Genomic DNA, 21164 nt, shown 5'->3' on the forward strand with positions numbered 1-21164 from the left:
TTTCAAGCATAATTTTTATTAAATATCATAAAACTTTGACAAAAATGTTCATCATTGTCAATCATTTAGACCAAGATTGTGAAGGCTGCAGGTATTTCATTCTAAAATAGAAATCCCCTTCACAGAATTTATATCTACTGTGTCTTCCTTATTGTTCATTATGTGAATTCATTTATTTATTTGCTTATCAACAGCGCCATCAGGCAGCGACTTACATGTAAGAAAAAAGTCAGGAGGATGAGTAAATTGCTATATCTTGGAAAAATCTGATAAATCCAAAAATAAACAAACCTAAAATGACAAACTAATCAACATTTACAAGAACATGTCATCACGTCTTTTAAAAGTCAATGATAATCATTCCAAATAACTAAATCACAAAACTAGAGTTTAAGCCAAGCCCTTGTCCAGGCAATAAATTGTGATCTTGTTCTTGCTACCATGCATAATGATTTCAACATAACAAAAATCTTTTTTTTTTTTCACTTTTTGTTCTATATCAGGGGAGTCTCTGCCAACCATAATTACTGGATAGTACATTAATACATAAGGTTTTATGATTTGTTTTTGCTCTCTTCAATATGTGAGGTGTTACAAGGCAATTTGCTACATTCAATAACTACCGTATATTTCAAATGCCTGATACAGTGGTGCAACTTTTGATTTGGCCACTTTCTTTCATGTGATTACATACTGTAACTACAAACATTAATTTATTTATTTTCTCTGACAGATGAAACATGTTGATTTCAATCCCAGTGAAATGTTAAATAACTCTAGTAAAATTACAATAATTCAAATTTCATGTGGGTTGAGTCTTTCCATCAAATCCATATTGACAAGTATTCTCCTTCTCTGGATATATCTGGAATTTGTAAATTTTTGAAAAAACAGAGACAGGAAGTATAGTTTTGCTTACTATTAGGGGTAAATATGTGATTAAATTTTACAATGCAAAAGCCAGCTGGTTTTTTGTGTAGTATATGTGAAGTTCAACATTTGTGTTCTTGAATCAAAGACTTAATATTTCATGTGAATAGCGGTAGTATTTGACAACATAGAAAATGTCGATCATCCAGATTCTTATGTACAATTTAAATCTGACATACAAAACCTGAAACCAGTATTTTAAATGTATATCTTTCTTTTGATCTTAATGCAAATACAACTAATGCATAGATAAATGAAGTACAATATTCAATCTTTCTTTATTAAACTTCTACAATTTTGCAAAGTGAGATTGATGGACTACATACTGTGGTTTGATATCATTGATTTTAGAGCAACCAGACAATGCCATCGTCAAACTCAACTCATCCCTCAGAATCTGTAACACTTGTCTGGCTCCTTCTTCACCAGCATATGAAAGCCCATAAATGATTGGTCTTCCAACAAATACAGCTTTTGCTCCTAGAGCCAATGCCTTGAAAACATCTGTACCAGTACGTACACCACCATCCATGTAGACTTCAATTTGATCTTTGACAGCTTCAACTATCTTTGGTAGGGCTTCTATTGTGGCAGGTACATAGTCTAACTGTCTCCCTCCATGGTTAGAGACCACGATACCAGCAACTTTATGCTGTACTGCCAGTAAAGCATCTTCTGGAGTTAAAATGCCTTTCAGGATGATTGGAAGACTGGTGATGGATTTCAACCATTCAATACACTCCCAGGTAAGTGAAGCATCAAAGTATTGTACAAAAGGACTAGATGTGGACTTACTATCTGTTAGTTTTTCTGCTTGTGTGTTAGTAGCTTCTCTTGGCATGTATTTAAGCTCCAAATGTGGTGGAAATTTGAATCCCTGAAATCCCAGGCTTCCTTGGCGTCTTTTTCCAGCATATGGTACATCTACTGTCAAAACCAAAGCTTTGAAACCAGCAGCCTCTACCCTTCTGACAAGATCTTCAGATACTTTTCGAGCACCCCATACGTACAGTTGAAACCAACGAAGACAATGTGACGCTGTCTGACTTACTTCCTCAATGGATTTTGTGGTGGCAGTACTCAACACCATACATGTCTTCATAGTGGCTGCAGCTTTTACTGTGGCCAATTCCCCTTCGTGAAAGGCCAAGCAGTGAGCACCTGATGGCGCTATGCAAATTGGGAAATCAACATGATGACCAAGAATCGATGTGGATAGATCTCTCTTTGAAACATCCCTCAAAATTCTTGGCCTCAGTCTCAACCTTTTGAATGCATCTCTGTTTTCCTTCACTGTGATTTCTTCATCAGCCCCAGTGGTAAAATATATCAAGGTTTGTCTGTCCAAGTGTTCTCTTGCATAATTTTCATAATCATCAACGCATACAAGCATTGGTTTGGACATCATGCTCTGAATTGTCTGTTTAATATCCCTACAATAGAATGAGAAGGTAAAGTTTGCATATTTAGCCACATACACAGCTATTATGAAATCATGGAAAATTTGTAATTTGAGTAGTTCTGGAGACTCAATTTTTCCTTTCCGTATGACTTTTATTGAATTTGTGTTTGTTTTTGCTGGAATTTCAAGCATAGCATATCTCTATACACTTTAAGTTAGACATGCATTATTAAAAAAAAATATCAATGACACTGAGCTACTAATATGAAATGTCTCAATATAGACAAAAATAGTGACAATGTCACTGTCGCTCCCATATAGTTATCAAAACAAGCTAACAAACGTATGAAACAGCATAAATGACACTTAAAAAATTGCCCACATTTGATTACATTTGGCAAGCTAGAGTTAGTATATGTACGATAGCTTCGATGGACCTTAGCTCATGATATTCAGTCAGATGCATTTGAACAAAATTTTGATACACCTTCCATCAAAGTAGGAAATGGTTCACAACACCATTCAGTCTAGTACATCATAATTAGAAGATACATTCTATGATACCAAAGTAAAGGTGTCCTATTGTAATACTGTATTACATGGAATTAAGGTACACAATATTTGATCTTTCTAAAGTCTATGGTTGCACAATCTATGACTAAGGAAAATGTAATAATGGGCATTCTTTAGTATTAGAGCTTCCACTGTTAATGATGCTGCCACACCTACATGATAATGATATATCCCAAACTGCCACCCATGCAGTTAAACAAGCATTGCAGTGTCATAGACAAATGGGGAAACTTCCAACATTATCAAGGAGCCTGTGGCATCAGATGTGTACATGTTTTAAAGCCCTTCTAACCAAATTTAAAAGCATCAAACCAGGGATTTGTATAGAAGCCATTACTTGACTTACACAGACAAACAATTCCATAAATATACAATATGACACTGGAAACAAACAAAAGCCTTTCAAACCAAATTTCATACAAACTTGTTATATTTACATGCACAGATGTAAGAGTTTGTGAATAGCGTTTTTTACGAGAAGGACAGTCCGGCCAGGAAACAACTTGACGTAATGACTTCATCACCAAACAGTCCAAATTTCGCTGGCAAAGATAGCAACTGGGAAGCAATCAAACCATGGATGTTGGACATCACTTTGCTCACAGAAGACAAGTGACGTGGCGACACGTATGCATTTATAGAACCACAAAATAAATTATTCATGAACGCACCTGGTCACGCATAAATTACACAAAACGATGTTCACCTGGTCACGCAAAAAGAAAAGGTACACTCACTACATCAGCTTACATCGTAACAGTATGTATGTATGTATGTGCGGATGTATGTCTGTCACACGCAAAAGCTCCCAAACCGCCGCACCTACCATCACAGTATTTGGTGTACAGGTAGACCCAGGGGTTGAAATGTGACGTTGTTCAAATGAACATGTCAGTGTCAAAAATATGCAAATGAGGTAAGAAAACGGGGAAATCCTGCAAATGTGTAGGAGTGGTGGCATTAATTGAAACGGCCCACACATCTGAGTTGGAGATTCTGTAATCTCGAACCTACATTGTATTTGTATGCAGTGTACCTATTATGTGTAGGAGTGGTGGCAGTGACTGAAAGAGGCTACTCCACTGACCTTGAGTCATTTCCTGTCATTGTTCATGAACTGATACATATTGGCAGACCTGCTGAAACCATGAAGGACTGTGTTGAAACATTCCTCTGCTAAACCTGTTCCTAAAGTTGACCTACAGTACCTAAAGTTTCAGACCTTAGTTACTTTTGTCATTCTTGTTTTTCTGGTTTAAATATTTCTTGATGGACCGATTCAAACCAAATATGAGCACACTGTCCTTGACAGTATTTTTCTACACAAAAACAAAATGGCTGATTGGCAAACTATGGTATCATGCGCCAGCGCAATAAATTGCCCACAATGCTGTTTGATTTGTATCAATGAAGGTTGCTTTTTTTATAACTCTTCCTGCTCTGCATATAAGCAGTATCATCAGAAAGCTTATAAAATCATTTAATAATATTTAGTAAAACAGCATTTGACATTTCAGTAAAAAATTCAGACTAATCTTTAAAGTAACATTAAAGTCACATATTCTGCAGATACCTTTGGGAAGCAAGTTATAACAAACTAATGGGTCATCCAGGTGTGACTAGTTTTCCTACTTTCCATTACATTATTCTGTATTGTCGTGGACTCAATCATTGGAAAATTTTACAAAAGTTCTATCTCCTCTCTCAATCAGGCATAACTTTCCAAATCATTTAAACTGGGAATAGAAAAGAACCTTGCATTTAAAGTGTGCAAAAAGGTGTGTTGTCATGAATTTTTACAACTAATAGTATTCTATGAATTTGTCCATACATGAGAGGCATTGTGAACAAATCATGGGATATCTCCAGTACTGTGTAGCATCACTAAGTTTTGAAAGAACAAGGACTGGTGTCTGGCATGTGGGTGCACAATGCAGGCCGTCAAACACAGATCCTGACACTTTTTGAGTATTCAAGCACGGTCCCTCAACAAAACCATTTTGTGGAAGGACCATGATTCAAGATTTATAATTCATGAAATATGTTACCTCTACATAAATCTTCCTGGAAGCAGCTCGCGTAATTCTTTTGCAATTCACTTTGCTGGTTCCTCCAGATGCTCACATTCAGATACTTTAACTTGTCAGTTGTGACAAAATTAGCTGTGTTGATGTTAGGATAGCTTAGCTTTTCAGATATCAACAAAATATTCTGCAGAAAATTCTTTTCTGATCACTTCAAGTTTGAACTTTGGTTTTCAGATACCAAGCAATCCAAGTAACTTGCTGTTTCTAAAACCTTTACAGAAAATTTTTTAACAGATGTTCTTGTTGGGAAAAAGTCACTATTTTTTGCCTTTTTCCTGGAGTATAGCTAGCTTTTTTAAAGGTTTAAGAAAGTTTGTAAAGTTGTTTTGACTTCATGGTGTTTTATATATCGTGTATTATTTACTCTTCAAATATTTATTTCCAAAATTTTGTATAAGTTTTTGGGTTCAGGAAAGATTTGCGTTCATGTAAAGTTCTACTTCATGGTTATTGGTAAGGATTTATGCATGTTATTGTTCTTTTATTGCCTTGAAAATTTTCACAAGTGTTTACAAAGCACAATATTAGCTTTACTAAGAGGTGTTTCTATGATGCAGAGTAATATACGCTCCAGATTTTCCCTACTACCCTGTCCAATGGATAATGTTTGTATCAGAACAATCAATATCAAAATCGTTGAATCAGCTCGCAATATTGGTGTCAATTATTTGATTCTACTCTCAACTTCAAGAAACACATTGCCACAACTTGCCAATCAGTTTTCTTTCATCTGCGTAAAATATCTCATATCACACCCATTCTGAATGAACTTCACTGGTTACCCATTCAATATAGAATTCAGTACAAAATGCTACAACCTACAAAGCTCTTGTAATGACCTGGCTCAAGGCTACTTAAGTGAGTTCATTCAAATCAAAGAATCACCACCCTTACTCTGCTCATCCGATAAAATGCTCCTCCATGTCCCTAACTGTAGACATCAAACCTATAGAGAATGTGTTTTCTTTCTCACATAGCTGGTCAAACTACAATTTGAAATGCAGACACTCCTATAGTCAGCATGCTGAAAAAACATCTCAAACCCATCTTTCCTCAAGAGTATTCTGACATTGCTACTGTTGTCCCACTTTGTTGATTTTTTTATTGTTTGACGGACTGTTTTATTCACTGACTTTTTAATTGATTGTTGACCTTTTGATTTTTTTATGCAACTTTTATTTTATTTTTTATTTCACCTTGTTTTTTTCAATCTTTCAATCTTTAATATACTCAACTCACACTAGCAGAGAGTGTGGTATGGTACATTCCAAAATTGGGCAAAGTACAAAACTGAACACTTTCGAGAGGACAACAAAGTATCCAAGTTGTACAATAAACAAACTGTTTAACAGTGGGAAGGCTACTGGAGGGTCAGCACAAATCAGTGTTCTTCAAGGATATAGCAAGTTAAATGAGAATAATAAATGAAACTCATCATCTATTTCATTGCTATCACATCTGAGACAAGGTCTATCTTCCAAAGGTAATTTTGGCTTACTTTGGCCTACCCGATTCAATATTTAAACTACGATCACTCAATCTAAATTTCATGATAAGTCTACGGAACAGAAGGTCGGAACGTAGCATAAACTACACTTTTACCTGTTTTAAACTACCCAGTCAACAGAACGCCTGTGTGGCAGCAAGACAAGGGATCACATTCTTTCAGCTTCGGGTCGGAATCTGTCTTTACCGATTTGTACGGCCGTGGTTTTCAAAATAAATACTTAACATTTATGATTTGAAGATGCAACAAGGCCAGGGCTTGTAATTTGTGCGTGTAAACACCGTGCTTGTACACGGCGGTCACAGAATCTGGCGCCTGGACTGTCCGCGGTGTACAAGCGACTGAGCTCGTTCTTACCTGACGAATGATGGTCACTGAAAAATAGTACGTGATGTAATAACGATGAGTAGTGACACAATCACCAGATACTTTCCACAACAGGAGTCTCACGGTATAATCAGCAGCGCTGCAGCGCGCGTGTTGTGAAATGGTATGGTCGAGGTCGTGGTGTGACCTTGAGTGACCGAGGCGGTCACGTGGTGGGCGTGACCCAATGACCTCAAATCCTTTCTCTTGGCTGATCAAAGAAATACAAAGTCCAAAGAAAGAACTTTTTCAGTAAAACCAATACTTTTATTCCCAAACAAACTGAAAATCAGCTTATTTCTCTACTAAAAAAACAAGAGTTATCTTTTAATGAACAACTTGCAGATTATATTTTTACGTTATGTAAACAAAGAAATACCTGGAGAAAAATTTGAACTTATTTTTGTATCGCACTTTTATTGCCACAATGTGATGTAAATCCTGTATTTACAAGAAAGCAATAAAATATTATTATTATTATTATTATTATTATTATTACAAGTTTAGGGGCTATAAGTATTATATAGAAATTTAATAAAAATTCATTGAAGCTGTGGGAATTCTGAAAAAAAGGAAAAAGGTGTTGTTTATTTTAATTTTGTCAATAGGGGTGACTTCTAATTGTCGTACGTATATTCTCTCCGCCCAGTTAGATAGGTGTTTCTTTTGACATCACTACCCTTGTGAATATTCATATACTTGCAAAAACCAACAGTCGTTGTCTCTGGCAGCGCGTGCTCACAGCTGCTAAGCTGCACAGCGTAGCCTTTCGGATCGCAGGCCCATCGTGGCAGTCGTGGGCGCCCACAAACAAGGCACAGCGACTGTGGAGAGTCTATGCCAGTGGAATGTTAAATGTATCTTCAGCGTGGCATTTGTAGTTGTGGCGAAAACCATAAACCCTCTCCCTGTGCTGACGTTGTTGAGTTTTATTTTGTTCATGTGCATTTACTGTAAGCGATCGAGCAAGTTTTGGGATGGAAATAGAGCAAAAGCATGAGTTTTTCCGCGAAATCTGTGCTGCAAATATAACTTCACGCATGCGCACTCGTTTGCGCGTGAATGTGTCGTCTGTACACTACGTCTCGTGCTATAATCTTGTCGTTGAGCTTTGCATGTTGACAGAAACTGGAATTACTGCAGAGAATACTTTTCAGGAGATCACAAGTGAGTCCCTAAGTAACAAGTAGGACGTTTAGGAAATCCTTTCAGAAAGTTCACGCGGCCTGTGGCCATTTTGTGGAGTATAATACGAACCTGGACTGGAGGCGTGGAGCGACGGTATACCGTATTTCTACTGTAAATATTGCCAGATAATATGCGATGGAATTTTGCGTTTCACGTCGTTCAATCATTCAGATGGAAATGCCGGCCTTCTCCAAACTTTGAAAAAATCAGGGTGACAGACTTTGGCTAACTCTTGTATAACAATGACGTAATTTAATGAGAAGACCTTTGTATTCGAGCTCGGCAACATTTTTTGATTTGAGAACTCTGATCATGACGGATTCACTGAAACAGTGAGTATTCAACAACTTTTTCGTATATCCATGTATAGCACTTGTGCAAAAAATAAGCGAGTCCACAGGCCTTTGGCGAATCAATAAATGCGTTTTTCACCAAGCTGAAAGGTTGAAAGATGCGTCCGTCACTTTGGGACGAGCTAGATAAATGCAGTCAAACCCAGCTGGGCGTAGAAATCTGCTATAGTATGACTTTGTTCTAGAGACGACGGCCGTGCGGTGGAACTTTGCAACAAAGTTTCCATATCTGAACTGAGGTACTTGAATGACAGGCACAGGAAACGATGGCTAATACAAATGCATTGTCGTTGCATTTTGATAATAATGTATCAATCACAATGACACGGACATTATTATGCCTCCTCCCAACAGAAGGGCCACGGTCTATTTTTAGCCCTGCTACAGTATATCTCAGTGCTGAAAATGCCATATTGTTGTCATGTTGTCACGGCGACTTTTAAAATTTGCATACAACTGTGAGAGTGAAACGGGTTGTTTATAGGTCACAAAACTTTTGAGTCCCACTGTCGTCCATTACACCTGTTTCCTTGGGCAATAAAGGTGTGCAAGTATACACATCAAAAGACTAGAAAATTCACTTCATGGGCAGAACCTTGTAAAATAGCCCTTTCTTATCTGGTTAACGAAAAAGATAGCCCTGATCTAAAATATGCATGGGCTACCAGCCAGTGTCACCGGCCTACCACATTCAGAACATGGTTGCCCAAGTGGACTACCAGGGAAAAAAGTTTATTTCGAGCCCTGTGCAATATTAAACATGAAACATTTAACTTGTAATATTGCCCCTTGTCTTGGCCTGCTGGGTTTTAAAAATGTTTAAAGGTATACAGGGACCATGTTCAAATTTAGCCATTGCTACCATGGAAAGGGGAGATCTAGCTAATCATCAGAATCATAGAGTTTATGGGGTCACGCCAGGTCACACAAAAAATAATGCACCACTACATGGCCATAATTTTACTTTAGTTAAAGAATCAGAAATACTTTGTCTTCATTATTCTTCCTAGAATGAGGCAAAGAAATTAAAATAAATTATTATAAAATGAACATTATTATAGGTCGTTAATTATAAATCCGTAAAATAAATAAGTACTAGTGAATTATGTTTTAAATAAAACAAAAAAAAAAACTGTTACTGCTTCTTATAAATAATGGTACATTGGGTGATAAGGGGAATTGGGTTCATAAAATTAATTTGAGATACAAGTAGAATTAATCTTAACACATAAAATTAATTTGAAGGCATAAAATTAATTCGATGAATGCATAATAAGTTGGTACTAAACTCTATAACACTTATTTGGGATGACTGCATGAAACAAAATTAAAAATGCTTGAAAAATTTTTTCTGGTCTACATAAAATTAATTCAAACACACAAAATAAACGGAAAACATTTTGACAAGAATGGCCTCAATGTACATTATCTTTATTATTCTTCCTAGAATGAAGGCAAAGAAATTACAATTATTATTATTATAGAACAAACGTTAAAAGTTGTTACTTAGAAATCCATAAAATAAATAAAAAACAGTGAATTATGTTTTAACATAGACCCACTCAAGGGTATATTGTTTTAAATAAAAAAGTTGTGGTTCCAAATAGGTTACCATGGCAACATAAAAACAAAAATGAACATTGAGTTCATGCTGTGATAAATACACTTAGGAGAGCATTTGCACAGTTACTAGGATTACTTTTATTGGAATTTTGAAAAAAAAATGAAATTTTAAAACTCAAATAGGTCACTATGGAAACACAGGAGAGGTAAAAATGGATATCATATTTTGTCTTTCTAACCTAAAATAACCCTTCAGTATAATATTTCTGTTGATTTAATGGATTTTTACACTGGATATTTGGTCTTTCTAACCCAAAATATCCCTTTGATATAACACATTCTGTTGATTACTGGATTTTAGGTGGAATCTTTGAAACACTGGTAATTTTTACTCCTAAATGGTTGCCATGGAAACATCTCACATTAAAATGAGTGTGATTTTTTTTTTGTGCTAACCAGAAAAAGCCTTATTATCAATTTTTTACATCAATCAATAGTTCTTTAATAGGAATTAGGGAAAAGTAACATTTTCAATCCCAAATTGGTTACCATGGCAACTCGAAACATTAAAATAAGTCTGTTTTTTTGTGTTGTCTGACTCGAACTCCCCCACTAGATAATTTTCATAACAATCAAAGTAACTTTTCATGGGATATTAGAAAAACTGGAATTTCCAACCCCTTAAATGGTTACCATGGAAACATGGGGCAGTGAAATCGATATCATATTTGGTCTTTTCGACCCAAATACCCCTATGGTGAAGTTTTCATGGAAATTGAACCTATTATTATTCGCATTATTATTTCTATATAATACTTATATTATTATTATTATTATTATTTTAAATGTTGAACAAAAAAATCAGCCTCATGCATACATAAAGGACCACAAATAAAACACCTCTGTCATGGCATCGCTTGGCAATTTAGTTGACAAAACTTAGCTTATCTGTAAAATTATTTTTTCACAAAACCGAACCCATTGTTGAATTTTGAATCATGCACTTTTACGTACAAGCTTATAAGCTTAGAATTGCCTGCCCAACAACACACTCATACTCATAGAACGTGGAAAGGCAACATGGTAGAGGTTGCTGATGGGAGAGAAAGGAAAGTGTCTCAACATTTCTTGGAATTATTTAGAAAGGATCAGAAATACAATATCAAAAGGCAATTTGTCCTTACGAGTAAAGATGTATATGATCTTCTCTTTTTCATTTAACACGATTGGAACTAATTTGGGATAATTGGATGGTTAATTAATGTCAATTTCATCTAGAAATGTAACCTCATCTGCTTTTCTTTTTACATTACACATTTGTTTTTATAAGTAATGTGTAATATTGCAACTATTGGGCACCTAACATTTTTGAGAAATTTGAAATATAAAGATCCAATTATCCCAAATTAGTTCCAATCGTGTTAAAATCGAAACTAGAAATACTAAAAATTGGAAAGTCTCGAAAGAGTCCAAATGATGCTTTGCACATAGGCCCACGGGCGGATAAGGCATTTATCATCTATGCAAAATGTATGTTACAACAGTGACAATACAAATTAGCCGGATAGCAAACTGGGCCTTAGGCCTAGCAAGGTCAAAATTGATATTTAGACCTGGGGATATATACTCCTGATATATTCTGATGGGGTGTGCCGTCCAAGTTGAAAACATCTACCCACTTATATACTCCAAAAATATGATCCATTTTTGAGGAATTTGATAGACAAATTTGGGCAGTATCCACCTTTAATTCTGTTGCATGTGAAAGTTTTCTTAAAGCATGAGACAGTTGATTTGCTATTGATCTATGGGGTTTTTGAAGATGATAAAGCAACCCATGCTGAGGGATTTTTTGTGAAAAAGTGATCCATTCAGGCGGCACATACCCTGTAGTACCCCCCCCCCCCCAGCTCCGATTGCCACTTTGATAGGTAATTACACAAATGAGGTCAATCGGAAATTAAATATAAAACATCTCTAATTTTCTTTAAAACGCATTTTTAAAACAAAGATTGTTAATTGTCTTTTTTTACTGAAAACAGGACAGACCTACTCAAGCTTTCATAAACATCATTGGAACTGATTTTGGATAATTGGATTAACATGTTTCTCAAATTTCTCAAAAGTGTTAAATGCCATATAGCTGAATGTAGTAATATTACAAATTATTCATAAAAACGAGTGTGTAACTTAAAAAGGAAAGCAGATGAGCTTACATTTGCAGGTTAAAACGACCTTACTTCAGCATCCAATTATCCCAAATTAGTTCCAATCGTGTTTATAAGTGTTTGACAATGGATAGAAATATACTTGATCAAAAATAGGGTGTTTGAAAGTTCGAGTTAGGTGCGGAATTGTGTCTTTTCCTAAAAGCCATTTCTAAACTACTTGTATTCCCTATGGGGGCTAAACTAGCTAAAAACGAGAAACACGGCGAAAACCCCCAATAATTATCGCTTTCTAAATAGCGTTCTAAGTTTAGAAATTAGCTGTAGTTTAGAAAGTCGAGCCTCGGGTTGAAACATTTTTTTTTATATCGGATAAAAACGATAATTATCGCTTTCTAAATAGCATTCTAAGTTTAGAAATTAGCTGTAGTTTAGAAAGTCGGGCCTCTGATGAAAAATGTTTTCCAGGATATAACTGATAAAAACGATAATTATCGCTTTCTAAATAGCATTCTAAGTTTAGAAATTAGTTGTAGCTTAGAAAGTCGGGCCTCTGGTGAAGATTTTTTTCCAAGGATATAAACTTTTCATCTTCATCCTTACAAAACTCTGTGCGGAAAAATAAGGAGACAAGTTGCACGCACCGGTTTTGTTGAACAAAAAATATTTCTTCCAATGGATATGACAAAAAAAATTTACGTTAGCTCTTCACACAGAATGACCATTTCAGTAGCTGGTAACTTTCTTCCCAAACAATAGCATTTGTAGCACCTGTAGAGTGTGGCTTGCATGGTTATTTGACTGTAATGGTTATTTGACTGTAATTTGGAAACTTTTACTGAAATATCTCAGCGAACTTGTATTGGATATAATTATTGCAATTGTCTATATTATTGCTAAAGCAGAACATTAAGTAATTGGATTGGCAACCTTCAAGGGTACAACTTATTTCTCTGGAATTGTACTTATGATCTCATCGAATGGAAGCAGTGTCATTGACTATTTTTTGTTTGCACATTTTAAGTTGCAATCACTGTCAGACTTCCAAACTAAAGAACATTCTTTTGTCTCAATTATTTCCCTATTTAATTATCAAAGAATATTCATATAGAAAATGCTAATAGTTTAAAGAGGCTTGTGTTAACTATTAACTCTGTACTTTTGAAGAAAATACTCTGAATGTTACATGTTATGATTTATTTTCTTCTGTTGAGCTTTTCAAGTCTTCACGGTATACTTAATTTTTCTTTTATTTATTGTAATGTACAGCATCTAAGTGTCCTTGATACATGGTATGTGTCTAAATCCCCACGAAAAGAGGTTTTCAAAACCTATGGAATTGCCAAGATTAATTAATAGAGATCACTAATAAACATTACATCAATGACACTTGGGGCTCACATTTGGTTTGATGTGGCAGGCCAGAGTGAATACACTTAGCTAAGTTTACCCCTGGGAACATCCATACCCAGGTTCAAAGCAATCAGACAAGAGATTTCAGAAAAACTGATATATACATACATGCATACATATAGACGCCGCTGACTTACCATATAATCTCTCTTTGGTTTATATACATATACCAAATATGAGCTAGAAATAATACACCTTTGATGATGCCAGAGGTTTCAAACCACTCATAAATACTCTGCATCTATCATAGAATTTTAATTAATACACTGAAACACTTTGCCATTATGTTGCAACATTAACAAACTTTATTGAAAAACAATTCCTGCAAAAAAGTTAGCATAAAACAGCATAAATATCTTGTTTTTATCAACAAAAAAGAATATATAGTTATACTGCAAAACTTGTCAAGTTTTGCTGATAAACACCACTGAAACTTTGTTTGGAAAAACTGCCTTCAGCAACAACAGCATGGCTTTATGGCATAGCTTTTTAAAAAAAAAAAGTGAATGCAGCTTGGCCAGCTGTTATGAGCATATCTCACTTATCAGAAAAGTTGTGCAATATCATGCTTCCATGATTCTTGAAGATTAACACATCTATTACAGTAGAATTTCAAACTCTGGTGATACCGCGTTTGCATACAACAGACAATACTTTGGGAATCATTTTATGGACATCCGTGCATTCAATCCTACGATGATCCTTTTCCATAGTTTTTTAATATAAGAATATTTCAAAATATCTGACATATTATCATCTCAAATAATACACACCATTATTACAGAATTGCTGTAACACAAATGCACACCACAAAAATTGACAAATTAACACATAGAGTACATAAAAAAACCTGGCATAAGGAAAAGCCGCTATGCCAGATGCTTCCAATCCATAGTCAAGGTCGGTCCATATCTATACCATTAATCAGTTACATTGCTAAAGCTCAAACTCAGATTTGTTGCAGGTAAATTCTTCTGTTTTGTTTTTATTGTTTGCAAAACAATCATCAACTAAAAACTGTTTGCATAATATTAGAACCATCCATGCCTGAAACACACTTTGCACTGCAAAGTCAACCAACATCTGTTAATTTGCATAGTGTGTGATTCATGGTCAATCCAACAAAGAAACATAACACCTAATACTGAGCAGTCAAAGTAAAATTTGTGACAAAGCTTTAGTGAAACAAAGTTTCAACCCTTAGAAATTTCATAAAGTGTCACATTTTAAAAGATCTTTACTTTAAATTTCCAGAAAAGTGATTAAAAGTTCCTAGTCATCTACTTGTGTGATGTTTTCGGTTCATTTTAAAAATGTGAAGATATAATCCTGATGCATATTTAAGTTCTATTGTATATCCTAAAACTGGAAAAGCTTGCTATTGTATGGAAATAATTAAGTCTACCAACATCTTGTAAATAAGACAAATTCACATGTCAACAAACAGCAGCCTCAAATAGTCTAAAATGCAGTTACTAAATGTTAACATTTTGAGTATCTGAACTGCACATGGTATTCGTAAATGTAAAACAGTTTTCATTGCATTGAAATAATTTCAATATTTTAATAATAAAGATGGCATATCAGTGTACACATTTTGCTGACGAAGACAGAGTGGTTTGCCTAAATATCCATGTCTGATTCATTTTGGCAAAACCTTTTCAAGCAAAATCCAAAATCTGTAAATAAGTACATCAGAGCCAATCAAGTATTGCCACTAATGGTTCAATAAACCAAAGTTTATACTATATTGAATACTTCACATACGTAGGATTTTACCACATAAAAGAACTGATATGACATAACTTGAAGTAAATGACAGCAGTCCAAAAGTTCATCAAAGGCATGTGTTTGATTGTGTTTTGTATCTATAGTTGATGTGTCAACAAGACACCAAAGTTGTGCCACTATTAAGACGACATTGAATTGTGGTGTCATACAGTATTAGCACCGCAGGAAATCAGTTTGCCTTCGCCAAAACTTTGGAAGGACTTAAGCACTTAAGGTAAATATTTTCAAGCACTTTCAGCTTTTTGAATGTTATATTTTGAGTCCTAGAGAGTAACATCTTGCCTGTCCTGACTTGAGTCTATCAGCAACACATAGAAAGACACCCCTTGGGTGAGTTGAAGCTTGGAGACAGCAACTGACTGGTTCCCATTACTTTGCTCCTTGAAGCCACAATATCTGCTTCTAGTGCAACAAACTATTATTGTTGACTGTGAGGAATATGACTTTATACAGAAGTCATTTCATGTGGCTCTTCACATCATTGGTGATGTCTGTACTCCAGTAGAAAAGGTGGATGTGGTAGGTACACCCATCTCACGATTTTTGCTATTACGCATCAATGGCTTATGGTTGCGCAAACTATCCAAGGAGTGCTGCCATAACCAGCAAGAACGACAGTAGTACTTGAAACACATGATTTCACGACAGAAGAAGGGCCCTGGCTGAGTCTGACAAGAGCTGCACTGAGAATCTTCTAAGTAAGGGTCAATTTGGACCTGAAATAAAATAAATTCAAGTAAATCTTAAAGTATTTCTTTTGACTTTGAATATGAATAGATACTTATAAACAGTATATTTTACAATATGACATGTAATTCTTAACGGCAAAATGGCATTGATACATAGAAAATATGAGAAAAAAACTGAGCAAGCAGTTACCATATGCAGCTTTGATACTTTAAAGTTACCGTAACGAATATTATTTCTGCTGCAAATTGCCCACTATTTCATTACCAGGGAGTCCAGTACCAATGCACTTCATGACCGATCATGTTCAAGCAGCACAAAATTGCTTTTTCATTTATATTTTATATTCATTTATTTTTATAACAGACAATGCACTTTTTAAATTATAATAACTGGTAGATAATGGACAGCTTTTGAGCACAGTTCAGCTGCTAAAAGCGATATAACTCAGCATTTTAGGATGGATATCAGAGTGCATCTATAAGCTTAATGATGATGTTTATAGTAACAAGAATATCCTTCGATGATCTGGTTGCAATGGGTAAATCATGGTTGGATCAACAACTGAATTTTTAGGAAATCAATGTCTTAAAAACAGGGACTTTTTGCCGCAAATTTGCTGCAAGGGGTGTGCCACAAATTTGCTGCAAGGAGTTTGCTGCATATTTGCAGCAAGTTCACAAGAAACCTAATTTGCATCTGAAAAATGAACCTACCGCATATTTGGAACAAATAATTTGCTGCAAATTTACTGCAAAGCTTGCGGTAAATTTGCAGTAACAGTTTGCGAGAGGCCTAAAATATCGGTAAGGGTTATTTAGACCAATACATTTCTGAATTGGTATTTAGCAATATCTGGTCCAGCATCAGCATAAGCCTATTGGTGCAAGTCCTGCTGTTCTGATATTAGCTGATTCTGCAGATATTTCTACTTATACAAGTTCGTATTTATCAGTCTGTTGGACAATGGTAATGGCAAGGCCATGGGTCTGATTCAAACTGTTTGATGGTGTGTGATATATTGCATTACTAGATTAGCTCACCCAATGCTACTTTTTGGCTCAAAGTATCACCTGAAAAAATTTGCAATCTTGCAGAATCTGTCTACTAGCACCATAAATTTTAATGAATATCTGTGTCTCTATTAAGCAAAGGGTCCTAAGCATCTCACCTTTTTTGTAAATTTTGGGGTCTTTATCTCAACAAAAGCTGCAGTAACCGCTTTCATCAGGCTCTCACGGTTGTTGAAAGTAACTCTACCAGATCCTGCATAAATTAAAGAAAAGTATGTAGCACAACTCTGATACGTCAGTGCCAATCTTTGAAAATTTTCAATTGCATTATTAGCACACACAAAATACCTGCTCTGGATATATGAAGACATCCACAAGATTTATTAGTTCATTTTCAAAATCCAGACAGCGACACAAACTCATGTTAATTTGGAAGTAAAATTCAATGATTAGTGCTTTGTTCTGGCTGATATATCTTATAAGCTTTCCTGCCAAAATATTTCTAATGGGATTTTTGTCAGATCAATACTTCATGGATTGGGACAGCATAAATGACACTATAGTTCTTAAAGTATGTTCCCTGAATACTGCAGATCTGCTCTGCTGGCTAATTCTAATCAGAAGCAACTGAAATTTGAAGTCTACACATTGTGAGATAATTATTTGCACTGAGATGTTCACCCTTAATTTATAGCACAATCGTCTTTAGTAGTCCCTGATCAGGGAAAGACACTTATTTTTTTATCCACTTGCCCTTCGGGCAAGTAGGGGGTTCAGTTCACTTGCCCGAATTGGAAAACCACTTGCCCAGTATAATTTACGTGTTTGAAAAAAGCTAAAACATTCAATTGGTTTTTTATTTCACTCACTTTATTTTGAAAATTATGTTTTCATGAGAAAATGTCAGACATTCTCATAGGGTTCTCTTCACACTTCTAAGTGTGCTGGATGGCTCATTTGTATTCCATTAATTACTAAAGCCCCATTACCTGTATCTTTTAGCATTCTTTATGTGATTTTACTTCTGAACTAAAACAAGTTTTTTTGAATTTGCTCTTTGAGGGGTTGGAATACAAGTATTGTTAACTGCCCAGTGAGACTGCATGTGCAATTTTGAACAAGAAAAATAATAAATATGTGCCCAAATGTAAAATGGCACCCCATGCAAATATAGCAAAACCAGTGTACACCGTGCATATATGCATTTGAATATTCACGGAAACAACAGAGTAGTCCAATGTAATGCATAGTGTTGAATGTTTTCAACTGGGACATGCTTTGTTTTCTTTTTAGTATGGTGGGAAATCATAATAACGGTTAAAATGTAAATTTACTTGTCCAATTTTTCACTAAAGAATGTTTTGTAAAGCAGTAAAAGACCATAAGCTTATCCTGTAAATGGGTAGAATTTAAAGAAAACCAGAGAAAATAGGAAGCCTTTTTAGGTCAACAAATTTCAAGATTTACAGCTAGTGGGGCTTTCATATTCATAGAAAAAATTCTAACAGTTCATATGTTTGTATGTTTACTTTCTTGGGGCTGAATGTACAAATAATAACAGCCATTTCAATTGTACCTTCAAGGTCTTTTTGCTTTTAAAAGTTTTAACTTATCTATACAGAAAGAACAAGTCATCGTTGATGACACAGTCCCCACTTGTTAATGGGAACTTTGATTACAAATCCTCAGAGAGGATAGAGTCCTCTTCATTAATTAGGTCTGTGATAAAAATACTTTGATACAGATGGCGCTCAATGGCCAAGAATGAGTTCCATGGTGATGAAAACATAAAACCAATGTAGGCCACCATCCTAAAGTTCATTAAATGAGTCAACTAGGAATTAATCATCAGGATGTTGCAAAACATTTTTGCATCCTATCATAACACTGATAGATTATCACGGTACCATATTTTATAAAGTTTGATGCAGTGCTTCTGGACATTCACCCTAAAAACAAAAGTTCATCATGTAAATGCAATTGGCAATTAATTTGATTTATTGGATCGTATCACAAAACAAATGGACGTGCATATGTATGACATATGTCAATGTCCTTGTACCAACTTTGAATAAAATTGGTTGAGATATGCCTGAGTTATGCCTTCGTACATAAAAAATCGTAACAAAATGGCCGCACGACAGCCATATTGGATCGTATCACAAAAGCAATTGACGTGCATATCTATGACATTGGTCAATGTCCTTGTACCAACTTTGAATGAAATCGGTTGAAACATGTCTGAGTAAGGTCTCTGTACATGAAAAAATCGTAATAAAATGGCCGCCTGGCAGCCATATTGGATCGTATCAGAAAACAAATCGACGTGCATATGTATGACATAGGTCGATGTCCTTGTACCAACTTTGTATAAAATCAGTTGAGATATACCCGAGTTACGGCTTTGTACATGACAAAATCGTAACAAAATGGCCGCACGGCAGCCATATTGGATAGTATCACAAAACAAATCAACGTGCATATGTATGACATAGGTCAATGTCCTTGTACCAACTTTGAATAAAATCGGTTGAAACATTTCTGAGTTATGGCTCTGTACATGAAAAAATCGTAATAAAATGGCCGCCTGGCGGCCATATTGGATCGTATCACAAATCAAATCGATGTGCATATGTATGACATATGAAGTAATCCTTGTACCAAGTTTGAATGAAATCGCTCCAAGCATCTCTGAGATATCTGCGTGAACGGACGGACGGACGCACGTTCACACGCACGCACGCACGCACGCACACACTAAAAAATCTGTAGCTATAAAGGAATGTTTTGAAGCTTCTGAAAAATATTGTACTTCTTTGTCTTGTTTTTACTGCGCTTATATCATACACCAGCCCTATAAAGTTTGAATTGCCATTGCACTATACCAGTATCCTATGTTTTTCTAAAAACCTAGGTGGTCTTATTATTGCTCATGCGCAGACTAAATAGAATTAAAACCAACAACCTAAGGCGTCGGTGTTTTTCAATGTGTCTAAAGGCTGAATTTCTCGATGTCAAACTCGCTCCAATTGCTTCTTGACAGTCATTTTAGAATGGGAAAATTCACAAACAGAGAGGTTGGTCACCACGGACAAGTAACTTTTGGCTTATTGACCTGAAAATTAAGTCAGTGTTTGTTGAAAATTCAAAGACTTGACCCGTTGACACCAAATATTGCTCATGACTTCATTGCATGCGGTCTTGCCACTCACTGTCCCTCAACAAGTTAACATTGAAGAGTACGTTTTAGTAAAAGTCCAATTTTATGTGGTGATTTTTAACCACTGGACTTTATTTTTACATTATTATAAAAGTTCATACAAAGCACAAAAACCGCTGTGTGTTTCTTTTTTTACCGTATCGACATATTGTGAGACACCGTAACTTCACAGTCAATGCAATGAACTTTGGTGAACGTACGTTCCACCAGCTGAACAGCTTTTTCATATGCAAAATCAGCGTACGGTAATTTACGGGTACCGGTGTATTGTTTGAACTGGATTTTATTGACAGCGATTATATGATTCTTTTCGTCAACTCTTCATGCAATTTTAAGAAAAATCTTATGGAAATGTTCACAGTGACATAATATGATTATTTTTGTTGTTTAAGTCCATGTTCCCTCACCAGAAAATCGCTCTCGTGAATTCGATTTCTAGGTAATTATTTTTTGCACTTGTCCCGTCGGGCAAGTGGCATCGGAGGTTCACTTGTCCGAACGCGACTTTCACTTGCCCCGGGCAATCGGACAACCCTTAGTGTCTTTCCCTGCTGATCTCAGAGACTTCTCTCCATTTTTGATAAAAGTTGTTTGTGTTCAGAAAGGAAAGTATCTATGATGCAAAGTATACTCACCTATGGGATATTTGTGTTTATCAGTATCAATACCTGCATAGACTACACCACCAAACAAATCATTCATGATATGGGCCAAACTATCTGCAGTCAACATACCATGTAAAGCACCAACAAAAACTGTCTTGCTGGGTTCCAAACGTTGCGATGGACAATGCACTGAATTGCTATCAGATATAATCCATGGAATAACTTGAACCTGATGAAAAACAGATTATCATAAGTGATATAGTATCATTACCAAGATGTGAATTTATAATCATAGCTG

General features: G+C 35.5%; 2 protein-coding genes and 1 long non-coding RNA gene across 5 annotated transcripts in view; 1 reads left to right on the forward strand and 2 right to left on the reverse strand.

Moving 5' to 3' along the window:
• On the reverse strand, nt 1-7029 carry LOC139117555 (2-Hydroxyacid oxidase 1-like). The gene is made up of 2 exons (XM_070680778.1): nt 6857-7029; nt 1-2363 (listed from the first exon to the last, which is right to left on the reverse strand). The coding sequence occupies exon 2, from the start codon at nt 2336-2338 to the stop codon at nt 1220-1222; it is 1119 nt and encodes a 372-aa protein (XP_070536879.1). The 5' UTR covers nt 2339-2363; nt 6857-7029; the 3' UTR covers nt 1-1219.
• Nucleotides 7030-7916: 887 nt separating this feature from the next.
• Nucleotides 7917-21164, forward strand: part of LOC139117559 (uncharacterized) — a 28152-nt gene continuing 14904 nt past the window's right edge. Inside the window, exon 1 of the long non-coding RNA XR_011548551.1 lies at nt 7917-8385. This is a non-coding gene — a long non-coding RNA (uncharacterized lncRNA). The remainder of the gene's footprint in view (nt 8386-21164) is intronic.
• The window catches only part of LOC139117558 (cytoplasmic polyadenylation element-binding protein 1-like), a 37824-nt gene continuing 30494 nt past the window's right edge, over nt 13835-21164 (reverse strand). For all 3 annotated transcript variants that reach the window (XM_070680786.1, XM_070680782.1, XM_070680783.1), the window contains exons 8-10: nt 20897-21095; nt 17200-17294; nt 13835-16057 (exon numbers count right to left, since the gene is read on the reverse strand). In XM_070680786.1, coding sequence (XP_070536887.1) covers nt 15815-16057; nt 17200-17294; nt 20897-21095 — 537 coding nt within the window. In that variant the 3' untranslated portion in view covers nt 13835-15814. The remainder of the gene's footprint in view (nt 16058-17199; nt 17295-20896; nt 21096-21164) is intronic.

The sequence above is a fragment of the Ptychodera flava genome, chromosome 18, assembly GCF_041260155.1.
Source record: "Ptychodera flava strain L36383 chromosome 18, AS_Pfla_20210202, whole genome shotgun sequence".
Taxonomy (NCBI): domain Eukaryota; kingdom Metazoa; phylum Hemichordata; class Enteropneusta; family Ptychoderidae; genus Ptychodera; species Ptychodera flava.

Excerpts from the sequence above, each read along its gene's own strand:
- LOC139117555 (XM_070680778.1), bottom strand. The coding sequence starts at position 2,338 with ATGATGTCCAAACCAATGCTTGTATGCGTTGATGATTATGAAAATTAT.